The 18,622-nt window shown below is 35.8% G+C and overlaps 1 protein-coding gene across 6 annotated transcripts in view; it reads right to left on the bottom strand.

Annotated features, from left to right (window-relative positions):
- Nucleotides 1-18,622, bottom strand: part of RNF111 (ring finger protein 111) — a 111,326-nt gene that overhangs the window by 34,281 nt on the left and 58,423 nt on the right. For all 6 annotated transcript variants that reach the window (XM_079914580.1, XM_079914583.1, XM_079914582.1 and 3 more), the window contains 2 exons: nt 12,483-13,378; nt 227-353 (listed from right to left, as the gene is read on the bottom strand). In XM_079914580.1, coding sequence (XP_079770706.1) covers nt 227-353; nt 12,483-13,378 — 1,023 coding nt within the window. The remainder of the gene's footprint in view (nt 1-226; nt 354-12,482; nt 13,379-18,622) is intronic.

Consider the following 18,622-nt stretch of genomic DNA (forward strand, 5'->3'; position numbering starts at 1 on the left):
TGGTTCAGCTGGTCTGGGCTATGATCCAGGCAACAATATATATTTTATCATCTTCCCAGATGAGTCTAACACAGTCTGGTTTGACAACCACTAATCTGGTTGGTATACACACACTAAAACTAGGTAAAGAAAAAAAAAGTAAAAAAATGCAAATATCTGCAGCACAAATGGGTCTAAACATTTACATCTAAAACTTCAAATATACAACCAGGAATTAAAATCTTACCGATAGCTTTCCCCAACTGTTACTATCTCCACTTCACTGTCAGTTGAGGTAACATTAATTTCTTCATTGGCAGTGATCTGGGGAGTGGAGGAAGCTTCTATCACCACAACATCTTCATCAATATTTCCTGGAAACAAAAAGAAAAAACATTTAAAGGGCATATGGGATAAACAACAAGGTCCTACTATACAGCACAAGGAACCATATTCAGTATCCTATGATAAACCACAATGGAAGAGAATACAAAAAATAAAAAAAAGGATGTGTATATATATATATATATATATATATATGTATAACTGAATCACTTTGTATATATATGTTTAACTGAATACAAAAAAAGAATGTATATATATATATATATATATATAACTGAATCACTTTGCAGAAATTAACACAACGTTGTAAATCAACTATACTTCAATTAAAAAAATAAAGAGCATATGCCTGTCAGCTAACTTAAAGACAAAATTTTTATTTTGACTTTGAAGACTGAAATTCATTACAAAAGTAAAATTCATCTGTCAAATCAAAGTTTTTAAAACCAGAGCTCACTATGCAAAGTGAAAACAGTACTTACTCTCTTAATTTGCACATTTGTTTCCTCTTATGATTTTTGTTTGTTCTTTACAAACTTTTAGTAGTTTCCAGAAGAATTTGTATAATCTTATATAAAGATATTAATACTGTAATATCTAAAAGTACTGATTTAAGATCTTATGTAAGATATTCACATTCTATAAGATATCAACCCTTTGATATCTAAAATGAAGACACCACACTCTCTGTAAGTTTTCTTCAAGGTTTTTTAATTTATGTAATATGGTATTCTTTTAAGAAAAACACAGTAGCTTTTCAGTTTTGTGCTACAAAATCTGTAATTTTTTTGTACGTGTTCTTTTCTAAAGTATTCCAAGTTCGGAAAGTGCTCACTCATCTAGAAGATGGTACATACTATATTTGGTGCAATGTGTTTCCTTAATATTTACATCACCTAGAATTGTTACTTATGGCATTAGATAAGATTATAAATAGAATCTGGCCCTGCTCAGTGAAATAACCCAGTCACAAAATAACACTGTATGATTTCACTTATGTGAGGCATCTAAAGTAGTCAAAGTCCTAGAGAAAGTGGAATGGTGGTTACCAGAGCTGTGAGGCGGAAGGAAAAGGGAGTTGTTTAATGCGTATGGAGTTTCAGATTGCAAGAAGAAAAAGTTCTGGAGATCTGTTTCACAACAACGTGAATATTCTTAAAACTACTGAACTGCATACTTTAAAATGGTCAAGATGGTTAAACAACAACAAAAAAGAAAAGTTATGCTCCATTTCTTCTCTTGCTATATTTTCCACAAATCTAGAGCTAAAATGTCTTTTTTTAAACATTCTTCTCTCTTCATTGCTATCACCTGTCAATGTAAAGATCAGACAACAGTTTACAAGTAATATCTTGCGAGAAGAATTTTCCCATAATAAGAATATTGAGAGCTTAAAATTTCACCCACTTTAAGTGTACATTTCACTGATTTTAGTGTGTTTATGGAGCACAGACATCATCTCAATCCAGTTTTAGAACATTTCCAACACCCTAAAAAGATCCCACATGCCCTATTTCAGTCAATCATTGTCCCTCTAACCCCATCCCTACATCCCTACAACAACTAACATGCTTTCTGTCATTATGGACTGATCTGTATTTTCAAGAGCTCAATATAAATGGAGTAATACATTACATATCCTTTCATATCTGGCTTATTTCACTGAGTGTACTTATTTTGCGATTCATTCATGTTGTGTGTATCAATAGTTCATTCTTTTTTACTGCTGGGCAGTATCCTATAATATGAATACATCACAGTTTGTTCATCCATTCTTCTGTTGATGGACATCTGAATTTTTCTCACTTTTGGCTATTACAAATAAATACACGTACTTCAGGCATACATGTTTCATTTTTCTTCGGTAAATACTTAGGAATGTAATTTCTAAATACTATGGTAAATTTATGTTTAGCATTTTAATGAAGTGCCAAATTGTTCTCCTAAGTGACTGTTCAGTTTTACATTCCCACCAGGAAAATGGGGCTCCATTTTCTCTACATCTTCGCCACTAACTGTTACCATCTCTTTTTTATTATAGCTGTTCTACTGCATGTATAGTAGTATATATAGTAGTATATATTCTTTTCATTTTCTTAATGGTGTCTTATGAAACATAAAAGTCTTTCATTTTGATGAAGCCCAAATCAGCTATTTCTTTAATGGATCATGTTTTTGGTGAGCTTTTAAAGAAATCTCTGCATAACCAAAGGTGACTAAGAATTTGTATGTTTCTTCTAGAAGTTATATAATTTAGCTCTTACATTTAAGTCTGTGATCCATTTGGTTGATTTCTGTGTCTGACATGATATAAAAGGTCTAAATTCACCTTTTTAGCATGTAGATCCATAACTGTCCCAACACTATTTGTTGAAAAGACTGGAATAATTCTATTTTGATACTTAGTAGATTCAGGTTTTTCTAATTATTCTTCAGGATTATAAAATCAAGGGGAGAGAAAAATTCTTGAGATTTGGACTGGATTGGCATTAAGCATCACTAACAAAGCCCTGATATCTCTATAATATACATACTTTCATCCAAGAACATATCTGTCCAATATCATATTTATAAACCTGTAGAAAAAGTGAGGGTTTGGTTTGATTATAATTGTAACTCTCTATAAAGCTACATAATTTTCTTCAAAGAAGCTAAATATACTCCTATTGAGATTATTCTTACACTCTTTATTCTCTTTGCTGCTCTTGTAAACATGCTCCCTTTCTTCATTACATTTTCTACTAGTACGGTGGCATTCCATTGATACCATATATTCATTTTTATCCAACTCTTACAGAACTCTTGCTTAGCACAATGACAACAAATGGCTCAACTTTCTTCTCACTGTGGAATTTACGCAGTCTACATTCCTTCACCCGAGGCACCATTCCTAGACAACCTGGAATTTCATCTCTAATATACCTCTACATCATCAAATAGCTGCACTACTTCAAAAGTTGGCCACTATCTGGAGGAGGTTACAAGCCCATGACAAAGATCTATAACATGCTCTCTGATACTCCAAAGAGGATAACAAGGAAGGCACTGGTAAATCACAGAGGCAATAAAAGATGATCTGATTAGAGAAATAGTTATTTTAAAAATATTCCAGGGCTTCCCTAGTGGCGCAGTGGTTGAGGGTCCGCCTGCCGGTGCAGGAGACATGGGTTCGTGCCCTGATCCGGGAGGATCCCACGTGCCGCGGAGCGGCTGGGCCCGTAAGCCATGGCCGCTGAGCCTGCGCGTCCGGAGCCTGTGCTCCGCAACGGGAGAGGTCACAACAGTGAAAGGCCCGCGTACCGCAAAAAAAAAAAAAAAAAAAAAAAAATTCCGTAATATTTCTATTTTGGAATACTTACAAATTGCTCTATCCATTAAATAGAAAAAAATTAAGATTTAAAAATTATGTGCAAATTTTTTAAAGTAGTTTCTAAGTTCTAAAGATTACACACATACACATGTTCAGGTCAAATGTATTTTTAACAGCATAAATATAGGCAGAGAAAAACAAAATAGCAGCACTCAGTGGCTATTTAAAATAATATTATCGATTCAATTTCCAAATTACATTTCTAATTCTTCGTAATCACATACACGATGCAGCTTAAGGTAAGCGTACACAGGCAATCATATATTTAAAACTAAAAGCATTATATATAAAAATAAAAGACCGTGGATTTTTTTTTAAAAAAAAAACCTCTCTTATTTTAACCCACCAACTGGACATTACCACTTTACCTGGAGAAAAGCTACATCTATATATCAGCTTTATTAGTGATTTTTCTCCATATATGTATACATGAAATTTCTTTACAAGCCTGTTAAAAAAAAAATCACCTAACATTATTAAACACCTTTTACACAGTTATGCAAAGTCAAATATAAATGTAACATTTTGAAGTTCCAATGACAAATGATACAAAGCTAGCTTTGCTAATGCATTAAAATTCAATTTATATAATTTTTTATGAACACAGAGATTGTATAACTAAAAGTTATATAAATAACTCATTTAGGCACTGTTACTCTTATTGCTTAAACATTTTTCTAAAAAGAATCTTTATAAGCATAACTTGAACATAATACATAAAAATTATGTAACTAAATAATAATCACAATTAGGCAAGATTTGGGCATCTTTAGAATGACTATTATTTAAAACACAATTTAAAGGAAATATTCCTAAAATTATGAAGTTAACCTTAATACAGCTTTTAAAAAATCAAGACAATAGGTCACTTCTTATTGGGCCAATTTCATTTTCATGTCATTTGCATGTAGAAATATTAAAGGATGAGAGACTTGAGTGCAGCTAAGAGTGATGGGACTGCAGGTGATTTAGCTATTTCTTTTAAGATTACTTATTTTGCTTGTACTTATTTTGCTTGTACTTTTTAACATATTTTTGACTGGAGATGTAGTTTCGGCAAAAATCCCCCTGTCAATAATGTATTAATACATCATGAGAAAAATAAAATGTAATAACCTGGGTAGTGTAACAATGGTAACAAAAACAATGGTTTCTCTGACAGAGGTCTTCAAGAACCCCCCAAAATCACTGATTATTCTGGTCCCCCTGTGCCTTAAGTCTGGTATGATGCCAATAACAAGAATAGCTTGCAATATGTGAGCACATACTTTGTCCCATGTATAATATTCTGCATGTCTAGCTCCATGAAGAAACTGAAACTTAGAAAGTTTAAACGACTTGTCAAGCAAACATGAGCAACACTTGGAATTAACACCTAATTTCAATTCTAAACTCAGGCTCTTTACATGAAGTATATCACCACGCCGTAACTACTCAACAAGTTGGTGCTAATTACTATCAAATCTTCCTGTTATGCTACTGCGCCTGTCTTTTGCAGTCACAAAAGTTACTGAAGTTTTAACAGCTTTGACTCTTCTTTGGGACTCTTCTGTTGGGTATCTATCCAACAGAAACGAAAACATATACATATACAAAGAATCTGTACGCAAAGGTTCATAACAGCATTATTCACAATGGTCAAATACTAAAAACAATTAAATGTCTATCACCTGACTAATGGTAAACAAATCCATACAATGGAATACTATAAAGGAACTAAATAATAAAATAAGTAGAACAGAATAGAATTAAATTAAAATGAAATGAAATGAAATGAAACTAAGTACTGATATCTGCTACGACATGGATGAACCTCAAAAACACTATGCTAAGTGAAAGAAGCCAGACACAAAAGACCACATATTGTATGATTTCATTTATATGAAATGTCCAGAAAAAGCGAGTCTATACAGAGAGCAACAGATTAGAGGCTGTATGCGGAAGTGAGGGCAGGACAGGGATTAACTATAAACAAACAGGGATCCAGGATCTTTGGGGATTAATGGAAATGTTCTGAAACTGTACTGCAGTAATGGCTGCACAGCTCTGAATTTACTAAAAATCACTGAATTGTAAACTTAAAATGGATGAATTTTATGGTAGGTAAATTATACCTCAATGAAGCTGTTAAAAAAAAAACCAAAAAAAACCCACCTGTAAAACATTCCCTGCAAGATACAAAACTAGGGGGCTTCCCTGGTGGCACAGTGGTTGAGAATCCGCCTGCCAATGCAGAGGACACGGGTTCAATCCCTGGTCCGGGAAGATCCCACATGCCGTGGAGCAACTAAGCCCGTGCGCCACAACTACTGAGCCTGTGCTGTAGAGCCCATGAGCCACAACTACTGAGCCCACGTGCCACAACTACTGAAGCCTGTGCGCCTAGAGCCCATGCTCCACAAGAGAAGCCACTGCAATGAGAAGCCCACACACTGCAACGAAGAGTGGCCCCCGTTCGCTGCAACTAGAGAAAGCCCGTGCACAGCAATGAAGACCCAAGACAGCCAAAAATAAATAAATAAATAAAATAAATTTATTTTTAAAAAAAAGATACAAAACTAGATTTCAGTAAATGAAAAGACATTCCATACGCTGGAAGAGGAATACCCAAAATCCCAAAGATGTCAGATCACCCTAATTTAGCCTACAAATACAATCCCAATAAAAATATCATCATGTGTCTCCCCACTAGCACCATCCTCAGATAAAAAGTTGATTATAAGTTCACTTGGAAGAATAAACAGGCAAGAATAACCAGGAAAACATGAAAGAGTCTATAATTAAAACAGTGTGCTTCCAGTGAGTGGACAGGCAGACCAACTAATGGAACAGTATGAAAGCTCCATTAATAGATCCAAATACTTATGGAAATTTAACATATGACAAGGGTGGCAACTCAAGTCAATAGGAAAGTTTTTAATGATTTGTTTGGGATAACTGGATAGCCACATGAGACAAAAAGGATCCATTCTTCACACTGTACATGAGGACAAACATCAAATAGATCTGTGCTTTATACGTTTAAAAAAAAAAAGGTAAACAATACAAGGGCTAGCGGGGAAATGGGTTAGTTTCCTTTTAAACTTGGAGTGGGAAAAACTTTCCTAATTATGATTCAAAAACCCAGAAACAGTAAAGGTCAATAAATGTGACTAATTCAAAAAAATTTTGGCAAGGTAAAGAAGTATTGCAGAGTCAAAAAACTAATGACCGGGCTTCCCTGGTGGCGCAGTGGTTAAGAGTCCGCCTGCCGATGCAGGGGACACGGGTTCGTGCCCCGGTCCGGGAAGATCCCACATGCCGCGGAGCGGCTGGGCCCGTGAGCCATGGCCGCTAAGCCTGTGCGTCCGGAGCCTGTGCTTTGCAACGGGAGAGGCCACAACCGTGAGAGGCCCGCGTACAGCAAAAAAAAAAAAAAAAAAAAAAACAAAACTAATGACCAATTTGAGGAAAATGTGTTATATAGGATGTATACCTCTAATATATAAAAAAAACTTCTAAAAATGAATGCAAGAATGAAGACCAACATTCTGACAGAAAAACAGGCAAATGAAATGAATAGATTGATCACAAGAAATGCAAATGACCTTTAAATACATGAAAAGACACACAAACATTAGTCATAAAAAATACAAATTAAAAATGTACTGACATACTATTTCTTGCCTCTCAGATGGGCCAAAAATTAAAATCTGACAACTAATTCTGCTGGAAAGGCTTTGGGAAAATAGGCACTTTCACACACTGCTGATGGACCCAAAATGGTTACGATCCTCTCAGAGAAATCTGGCCATATTTTTAAAATAACATACTCTTTTATCTTTGACTCAACAATTCCCTCCTATAATTCTATCCCAAAGACACAATGGCAAAAACTATTAAATGACATATACAAAAAGTTATTCACTGCAATGCTATTCATAATAGTAAAAGTCTGCAAACTGTTCATCGATAGGGGACTAGAACAAATTAGGGTATAACTATACAATGGAGTACTGTGGATCTGTGGAAAAAATAAAAGAGGAGTGAAAAAGAATGAATAGAGGGATGAAAGCCTATATATCCTTTATATCTCATCATATATAAACTTTTATTCCTCTGTTATATCTCTATACTCTAACGACTGTATACATCGTTAAGTGAAAGAAAGAGCTATATTTTGAGTAAGATAAGGGGAGGATGTATGTATGTGTGTGCATATGTGTATATATATATATATATACACACACACACACACACACACACATATATTTGATAATTTTTTTAAATAAATATATTTTATTTATTTTACTTTTGTCTGTGTTGGGTCTTTGTTGCTACGCGCGGGCTTTCTCTAGTTGCGGCGAGCGGGCGCTACTCTTCGTTATGGTGCATGTGCTTCTCATTGCAGTGGCTTCACTTGTTGCAGAGCTCGGCTCTTGGTGCGCGGGCTTCAGTAATTGTGGCACACAGGCTCAGTAGTTGTGGCACGCAGGCTCAGTAGTTGTGGCGCACGGGCTAAGTTGCTCCGCAGCATGCGGGATCTTCCCAGACCAGGGCTTGAACCCATGTCCCCTGCACTGGCAGGCGGATTCTTAATCACTGTGCCACCAGGGAAGCCCTAATATTTTTGAGGAGAAAAAAAATGGAACAACAAACTAAAACAGAAACTAGTGAAAAATGATTATCTATTAGGGAGAAAAAGATAGGAAGAGAGGGCAGAGGTAGAAAACTAGACCTCAATGAATATATCTTGTTTAAAAGTTTTGACTTTGGACCCAGGTAAATATTTCACATAATTAAAAAGCAAAACTAAACAATTTTTACAAATCTCTTAAAAAACAAAACAAAATCCTTTGCAACAACCACAAATGATCCTAAATGCCTATTAAATTGGTGGCATAACCACACAGAAAACCAGCCAAGGGCAAAAAAGGAACCACACAGAAAAATCTTTTATTATATTCAATAGAATTACTGTTAATAATAATTGTAGAGATTTTCATTTACATTCCTTTATGAGTGTTCACTTATGTCTACGTATTTATAGTTTGTATAGAATAAAAAAGTGATTAATAGTGTTAAGAATCCAGATTTTCAATGTGATAGTAAAGAGATCCAAAAATAAAACAGAAGCTTACATAAAAACCCTAATCTTAAATTTTCAATGGAAATAGTCATATGAATTAATGATTTATCTTTCTAAAATCTTTACATTCCGAACTCTGTCCATTAAGAAAGACAAAAAGCAATGATAACCCAGTAGAACAGTGAGCACTTTCGTTCCCAGTGGATAGCTTCTAACTATCACTTCTGAATAAAAGGAAATCAGGAGTGCTTGGAATGACTGGTTCCAGGTTTGGAACAGGAAATGTAAAGGATGAATCTGGACTATCTTGTTATATCAGAGAGTAATGAAGTTATCAAAGACTACTGGAGTGGCATCAAAAGGACACAAACCAGGGACTTCCCTTGTGACGCAGTGGTTAAGAACCCGCCTGCCAATGCAGGGGACACGGGTTCGAGCCCTGTTCTGGGAAGATCCCACATGCTGTGAAGCAACTGAGCCCATGTGCCACAACTACTGAGCCTGCGTTCTAGAGCCTGCGAGCCATAGCTACTGAGCCCACGTGCTGCAACTACTGAAGCCCGCGCACCTAGAGTCCATGCTCCGTAACAAGAGAAGCCACCACAATGAGAAGTCCACGCACAGCAACGAAGAGTAGCCCCCGCTCGCCGCAACTAGAGAAAGCACGCATGCAGCAACGAAGACCCAACACAGCCAAAAATAAATAAAATTTTAAAAAAACAAACAAACAAAAAGGACACAAACCAACTTGAAGATGCTCCCACTGGCCAAAGATGAAAGTATCTGAACATCAAAAAGAATAAAAAGGCTGCAACACATCAACTATGCTAAAATTCATGAGTTCAAAATGATAATTGAAAATGAAAAACCTCTCTGAATATTGCTAAAGTTTATTCTGAAAAGTGGTAAATGAAGGTAAACACTCAAGCATTCATCTTACATTTACTGTATCACCTTCATTTCAGAGTAAACAATTAGCTGATGCAGGGAGAATTCTTCCTTATGAAATAACCTCCGTTAATAAATGTAACAGAATGATAGAAAGACAGCATTTTGCAACCCCTAATGAAATAATGGATCTAGGCAAGATCATCAAAGCTGCTGAAAGTATTACATGAAATGTTGATGGGGAACTTTATACTGGAAGGATCAGGATGACACCATCTGAAACCTCTAATCAATTTTAACATGCGATGCAACAGAAAGTACACAGCACCACCAAGGAAGAGTTGCTAAATCTAAGCAAGCTTTTAGATCCACCAGTTTGCAGGAAATATGTAGTATATAAAACAAGTTAAATGGTATGATGTCAGGAATTGTTCTGAATTCTCCACTAAAAAAAAAAAGTGAGAGATGGGCTTCCCTGGTGGCACAGTGGTTGAGGGTCCGCTTGACGATGCAGGGGACACGGGTTCGTGCGCCGCTCCGGGAAGATCCCACATGCCGCGGAGCAGCTGGGCCCGTAAGCCATGGCCGCTGAGCCTGCGCGTCCGGAGCCTGTGCTCCGCAACAGGAGAGGCCACAGCAGTGAAAGGCCCGCGTACGGCAAAAACGAAACAAAACAAAACAAAACAAAAACCGTCTAATGACTTAAAAAGTGGTTCTAGCAATTACCAAGTCACCAAAGTCTAAGGTGCCTGTGTGAATAAAACTGTTATCAGAAAATCTGGGTACCAATAAGCAATATTTCTAAATTGACATTTATTCAACATTTTATATATGCAAATAAATTAGTAACTTACTTTTAAGACATCTGACTTTTATTTTTGTGTGTGTGGTTTTTTAAAATATTTTTTAAATGTTTTATTATTAAAAACTAGTTTATAGGGAGGGTGGGAGGGAGACGCAAGAGGGAGGATATATGGGGATATATGTATATGTATAGCTGATTCACTTTGTTATAAAGCAGAAACTAACACACCCTTGTAAAGCAACTATACTCCAATAAAGATGTTTAAAAAAAAAAAATCTAGTTTAAAACACTGATCTAGGAACCAGAAAACATCAGGAGTACTTGGCTTCAACTTTTGGATTTGTGTTTCAGAGACAAACATGGATAATGTCTGAAAATCATGTAATTCTTCCAAGAGAGACAGTTAAAAAACCCACGTGCTACAATTAGTACTAAACAAGATTTTAAAATGAATTACAGAGTTCGCATTTATCTTGACTACTTGAGGATATATGAACTCCTTTCTTCCTAGATAAAAACAAAGATTCTGGCCTACATTTACTCTATTCTCATGCTTCCTACAAATACCAGGTCCTTAGAACTTCTGCTTTACATCACCAACCATCCTGCCTCATTAATTTCAAGCAGAAATTGGACTCTGCTGCTCCTACTCCCAAAACTAGAGTCTTCACATTCTAATTACCTGAGAAAAATGTGAAATGTGACATTAAGCAAGACAATGCCTATTCTCACCTCCCTCTTTCTCAAGAAACCTCAGGGAATGGTTGCTGTAACCGCCTTTCAGCTGCAGGTGATCTCAATTAACTCTTTTTAAAACAAATACTTGGGTAGGTTATAAAAAAATGAACTAACCATAGCTAAGACTAAAATTAAGAACAAAGTTGCTGATTTCAGGGTTCTGGCAAGAATAGAAAAATAAACGTGGAAGAGGAAAGGGTGCCTTGGAAAAGGAAGGGACCCATATAGAAGGAGAGAAGAGGGAGAAATGGCATATCTGCACAGGAGACTAGTAAGTAGGCTTTGTCCTCAACAGGCAGGACATCAGGCAAAGACTAGGAAAGCGCTGTGTCAGTAATTGGAAACCATTATCTTAGCCGTTTAAAAAGCTCTCCCAACCCCACTTTCCTTACACTTTCACAAGAAATTAATCTTTTACCTCAGTTCAGACTTCACTCAATGCTCACTTCATCAAATTACCTTAAATTACAACAAACTGTAAAAATGGTTTATATGGAACATACACTTCAGAGACTGTACATGAACTTATTCTAGTTAAATATAACATTTATACACTTCAGAGACTGTACATGAACTTATTCTAGTTAAATATAACATTTACTGTGGTGAGGGGCGCACTCAAGCTAGTCATCTATCGATTCATTTTTAACTGATTAATCATAGGCTCTACTGAGCACCCTCAGGACTAAAAGTTTGTGTTCCAGTATTAGAATAAAAGCTACCTCTCAAATGCTTGAAATTATTTTTCCGTTATAAAGAACATGATAAAGGAAGAGTAAACAGGAAGAATAGAGTACTTAAAGGAAAAATAAGCGTCTTTTTTTAGTGACTAGAATTGTTCTTACTGTAGTTGAATGTGAAAGAAATCTATCACATAGCTATCTGAAAAGGCACTCATAAAAGCTAAACGTAATAAGGAAGCACTATGGGAAAAAAAACTGTACCATAAATCAACAACTCACAAAATATAATCTGATTATGTATAAAATAAAAACTTTTTCCAAAAAAAACCCCAATAAAACCTCTTGCTTTATTTTTGCCAGAAAAATAGAAAATTTTTTAATTTTCTATTTAAAATTTTAGAAATTTTTAAAATTTGTATCTTAGAATTGGGGTCATGGTTTAATACTACAGTTGGTAATTTATCTATATGGCTTAAAAATTAAAGTTAACAGAGCCTCATATTCCTTCTAAATACAATGAAATCACTAAAATGTAGAAGAAAATAAGCACAAACACAATGCAATGGCTTCCATGCTATTCTGAAACTTAAGAAACAAAATTTTTACCTGAGGGAACAGTTGGATTGTTTTGGTGGTTTTCACTGGTAGAAACAAACAAATCTTCTCCTTCAGTTGATGAGCTGGAAGAGGATTCACTGCTGAGGTCATTCTCACTAGAACTACTAGAACTGGGGAGCAATGCATATTTTCTTCGGGCTAACACTTCTCGTTTTTTCCTCTGCATTAATATCCTCTCTTTTTGTTTCTGTGTCCTCTGGGAGGAATTATTTTTCACGAATCTCTTTCTGCATGGAAGTCTCCTTAATGAACTGCTATGAAAACAGGGTCTTTTCATTAACAATCCTGAAACAGATTCTGTCTCAGTCCGAGGCCACTTATGGGACCGTGCACTATGAGTTCTACTTTTAGCACTCAAAATTGCCTGGGAATGTCTTACAGAGACTTCTTTATCCTCATCTGAAGTCACAGTATCAGAGTCTCCAAAATGTAGACTAGATGAAGGAGAAGAAAGACAATCACTAAAAGAGGAATCGTTATCTTCATCACTTGGTGTTTCTAGGTGTTGTCTCAATCCTAATATTCCCTGGTTCTCTTTAGCACAATTTTGCATGTATGAAGGGCCAGCCTGCTGGCTTTTGCGTTTTTTCCTCACAACAACACTTTTTTCTTGCTCTTGTTGGTTACCATTCATGTCCTTCTCTTGTTTTTGAGAATCATCACACAAATGTGAGAATTCATTCCCCACTTTACTATTAATCATCTCAACTCCTGCAGGAAAACTTCTGGCTGCCCCAATGGGCTCTGGATGCAAGAGGATCCCTTTCAGACTCTCCTGTGTCTTTGGTGCATCAGAAGGAATCTCACTCTTCATATCCACTTTTAAGGTATAGAGCTTGTTATATTCAGGAGTCCATTGAGACATGGGAAACTTTAAGGAAGGCCTAGAAGACACAATAAGATATTAAAAAGATGGTTAATGTGTTTTATTATACTGTTTAAACAGTTCTCAGATTCCACTGAAAATATCCCTGTAATAGGGCAGAATTGCCTTTTCCTCATCAGAATATAAAATGGCTGTAACGAGTCAATTTTCTCTGATACCTCTTACCCCTAAACCCAATTTTTAGAAATAAAGATTACAGAACATAAGCCTACTTCAAAACTTCTATTAACCAAAAAACTGATCTTACTGTGTATCTTCCTAACTTCAGCAGCATAACATATCTGGTCAAAATCAAACAATTTCTCTAAAACCTATTATAGTAAAAATAGATAAAAGGATTAGAATTCAAAAGGCTTTGATTAATCAACACTGGTTTTCTCCTGGTATCACATTTTAAAGTGATAATTACATCAAATACTTTCTGTACATCTATATGGTTACTATGTTAGATATATTACTATAAACAACGAACTAATATAAATATAGCTTCTCTTTCATGGTTCTTTCCTTCATAGCACTCTAGTCTCTAACGAGAACCTGAACTCACCAATAGACAGTAGGCACAACTACTGCATTTCATAAAGTTTTAGATACATACCGAATGACCAGAGCCAAAACTGAACTGCTGAAGATCATTCAGTTAAAGCAACACAGCAGAGCATAAAATCAAACTTTCTACAGCTAATCTAAGAATCTAAATCATTAAATCTCTGAAATTATGAGCAGCTGAACAAGGGGACTTGAAATTATAGCATCTACATCAACTCAATGTACATATAAGAATGGTGATAATTTAAGGTAGTAAATATAATGACTCAAAATGGAATATACTTATTTAAAAGGTAGTTAATATGACAAATGAAAACCTTTACTAGTGCTAAAAATGATTTAAACAATGTTAACAATTTAAACTTAAGTTTTTATTGAAGTGTATAACAAAGACACATGTACTCTAAGTCTATAGCTCGGTGAATTCTCACACATCTATGTAACTAGCTCCAAGATCAAGAAACATAAGATAACCAGCACTCCAGAAATCCCCTTCCAGTCACTCCACCCACCAAGAGTTGTAACCATTAACTTAACTTCTAACACCATAGTTTTGTACTTAACGTGCACTTTGTAAACCACTTCCGAAAAAGAGAGGAAAAAAAGATAGATATTTAGTAGCAAGTTTTTTCTTCTCCACAAATGACAGTTACAGGAATAAACAACTTCACAGGTATATATTTTAGTATATAACTATTATCAAATAGATGAACAGATGACAGTAATTAAAAAATGAAACAACCTATTTCTATACGAAGCTATCAAAACCTCTATCTTCTTCAAGGGCAGGTGGTGGTGTATCCAAGATCAGTCATCAAGCCCTGTCTGGATCCACAGTAAAGGAGGAACAAAAAGATGGGTGAACACGTGGGTAGAGCAATGAGAAACTGTAAGAGGTGGCCAGTCACACAAGGATCACCATAATTAAATGCAAGAAAAAACAGGCCACAACGATAAGGCACAGGTATATGTGATTCAAGATTTAAGCTGGTCCCACTAGGATAGCTTTAATAAAAAATACAGATAACAGCAAGTGCTGGCAAGGAAGTAAAGAAAATGGAACCCTCATACATTGCTGGTGGGAATGTAAAATGGTGTATACACTTTGGGAAAGTAGTTTGGCAGTTCCTCAAAAGATTAAACACAGAGTTATCATATGATCCAGCACTCCACTCCAAGGTATACACCCAAGAGAAATAAAAACATACATCCATGCAAAAATTTATACACAAATATTCATAACACCATTAGAGCCACTAGTAAGAGCCAAAAAGTGTAAACAACATAAATGTCCATCAACTGATGAAAAAATAAATCCACAAAATGGATTAATACTCAGTAATCAAAAGAAATGAAGTACTGATTCATGTTACAACATGAAACGAACCTCAAAAACACTATGCTAAGTTAAAAAAAGGTCAAAAAACCCACATATTTTAAGATTCCTTTGATGGTTGTTCAACTCAGTGAATATTACGAAAACCACTGAGTTCAGTACACTTAAAGAGAGACTTGTATGGTATGTGAATTATATCTCGATAAAGCTGTTGCCAAAAAGTCAAGACGTAAAGTATCATAATTATCTGGGCATCAGATAATTATGAACCCCTCTTTTGATTCACATCAAAAATATGTCATTTGAAAAAATCTGGGGTTCTTCTAGAAGTCATGTCTCCCAGGAGCTGTGCTGAGTTGGATCTCTGAGGAAACAGTCTTCATATGCTGAAGAAAAAAAGTGTCTTAGACTCCTCATCCTTAATTACTAAGTCACCCTCTGGGCCTTGGTAATGGAGATCCTGAGAGGCAATAAAAACTTGCCAAAAGAACAGATAAATTATGAGACCAGGAATATATAAGTGAATTTACAAAGAAGTGATTCATAGCATAATTTACTAAACTCAATTTCTTTTCCATCAGTTTATGCCCCAAAGCCAAAATAATGAACTCTTTATGGTTAACTCTGCTCTGGTTTTTGGTAAATTCTGTCTGCCCCATTCAAGGCAGGGAGGGAAAAAGGGAGAATGGTGGTGTATAATGTGGTGTGTGGTATGTGCATTTGTATACCAGTAACTGTTCTCTGCATTGTCATGCAGTCCTTAGATGCAATATTAACATCCCTTATAACCTGAGATGTTCCCACCAAGGGAGTACAAATGTATGCTCTATCTTGAACTAAGAAAAAGAAGAGAAGCAAGGTCATGTAAAGAAATAAATACCAATACTATATTTTTTTAACTAAAAAAGCAACAAGATTAACACAAAGGATCAATAAAGAATGTTCTGAACTATTTGCTACTTGATAAAATCATGATGTAGTCTTTTCTTTCTTTTTTTTTTTTTATTTTATTTATTTACTTTTTTTTTTTTTTTGCGGTACGCGGGCTTCTCACTGCTGTGGCCTCTCCCGTTGCGGAGCACAGGCTCCGGACGCGCAGGCCCAGCGGCCATGGCTCACGGGCCCAAGCCACTCTGCTGCATGTGGGATCCTCCCGGACCCGGGCACGAACCCACGTCCCCTGCATCGGCAGGCAGACTCAACCACTGCGCCACCAGGGAAGCCTTAGTCTTTTATTTCTGTAAAAATTACTGGCTGACCTAATTTACAAAGGAGGCAAGTTTGCACTAGATATAGCTATCTCCTTGGCCACATTATGAATGGTTTGATATTATACAGTGTTTCAATACTGAAAACCATAACACTAGTCCCTCTTCGTACTGGTTTGATCCAATCATTTTATTGCTATAACAGCAGCATACCATTTACTCCTGACCGACAATAGTTTAGGATACACAACTAGTAAATCTTGCATGAAAAAAAGCACAACAGCGGGCTTCGCTGGTGGCGCAGTGGTTGAGAGTCCGCCTGCCGATGCAGGGGACACGGGTTCGTGCCCCGGTCCGGGAAGATCCCATATGCCGCGGAGCGGCTGGGCCCGTGAGCCATGGCCGCTGAGCCTGCGCGTCCGGAGCCTGTGCTCCGCAATGGGAGAGGCCACAGCAGTGAGAGGCCCGCATACCGCAAAAAAAAAAAAAAAAAAAAAAAAAGCACGACAGCTAAAAAGGCTAACTTTCAGAACTAAAAATTAGGGTTAGGATTTGGCAATTTACATTATAAATTAAGCTTATATGAGGGTATAAGCTTAATAAGGGCGGTAAAAACCCATTAAGATTACCAATACAACTTTCAGGAACTGTACTTCTAAACTGTAATACAGTTTAGAAACAGTCACTATTATTAGTATGAACCTTCACTACCAAAGGTAAATATACTTTTTTATGATTTACACAATAGTTTAAATTTTGAATTTTTTAAATAATTAATTTTACAGAACTCCAAAGGAACAAGATTTTAAAAGAAATGTATAAGATAATTTTGAATCTTCTACAAAAGTTTTAGAGGTTTTCAGAAAATGAACTAGAAATATGTTTGCTGTTTATCTTCTTTCATATAATTACATGGAAAAAATTAATACTTGTGCCACAGGCATGTTTTAAACCTTTTCTCTTTCACTGATATTTATTTTACTTTGTGCCAGTTTAAGAATATTAAATCAATTGCCTGACAGAATACTTTCCTATTATATATTTATATTTATACTTTATAAAAACCACTACTTATAGCTAGATAATATAGACAGTATACTTTACATATTCCGAATAATGAAAATTCCATTAGTAAGAAAGAACAGTACCAACAGAGTGAAAAGGCAATCTACAGAATAGGAGAAAATGTTTGTAAATCATACATCAGATAAGGGATTGGTATGAAGAATATATAAAGAACTCCTGGAACTCAACAACAACAAAAAACAAATGACCCAATTAAAAATTAACTAAGGACTTGAACAGTCATTTTTCCAAAGAAGATATACAATAAGCACGTGAAATAAGCACATGTGCCGATAAGCACATGAAAATATGCTCAATGATTTCACTAACCATTACGGAAGTGTAAGTCAAAAATATGAGACACACTTCACCCATTAGGAAGGCTATCATCAAAAAAACCCAAAATAGCAAGTGTCAGTAAGGATGCACAAAAACTGGAACCCTTACAATGGTGGGAACATAAAATGGTGCAGTAGCTCTGGAAAAGGGTATGGCAATTCCTAAAACAATTAACACAGAATTAGTGTAGGATCTAGCAATTCCATTTCTGGTATATACCTAAAAGAAAGCAGGGACTTGAACAGATATTTCCGCACACACGTTCATAGCAGCATTATTCACAACAGCCAAAAGGTGGAAGCATCCTACGTGTCCAATGACAGATGAATGGATAAACAAAACGTGGTACACATACAACGGAATATTCAGCTTTAGAAATTTAGGAAGGAATCCACAGAAAAACCTGCACACATATGTTTACAGCAGCTTTATTCATAATTGGCAAAACTTGGAACCAAGATGTCCTTCAGGAGGTTAATGGATAAACTGTGGTTTATCCAGACAACTGAATATTATTCAGTGCTAAAAAGAAAGAAGTTATCAAGTGATGAAAAGACATGGAAGTACCTTAAATGCATTATTATTAAGTGAAAGAAGCCAACCTGAAAAGGCTACATTGTGTATGATTTCAACTATTTAACATTCTGGAAAAGGTAAAACTATGGAGAAAATCAGTGGTTGCAGATCAGTGGTTGCAGGGCAGGGGCTGGGGGAGGGGGAACAATGAATAGGTAGACCACAGAGG

This window comes from Stenella coeruleoalba (genome assembly GCF_951394435.1).
Source record: "Stenella coeruleoalba genome assembly, chromosome: 2".
NCBI lineage: Eukaryota > Metazoa > Chordata > Mammalia > Artiodactyla > Delphinidae > Stenella > Stenella coeruleoalba.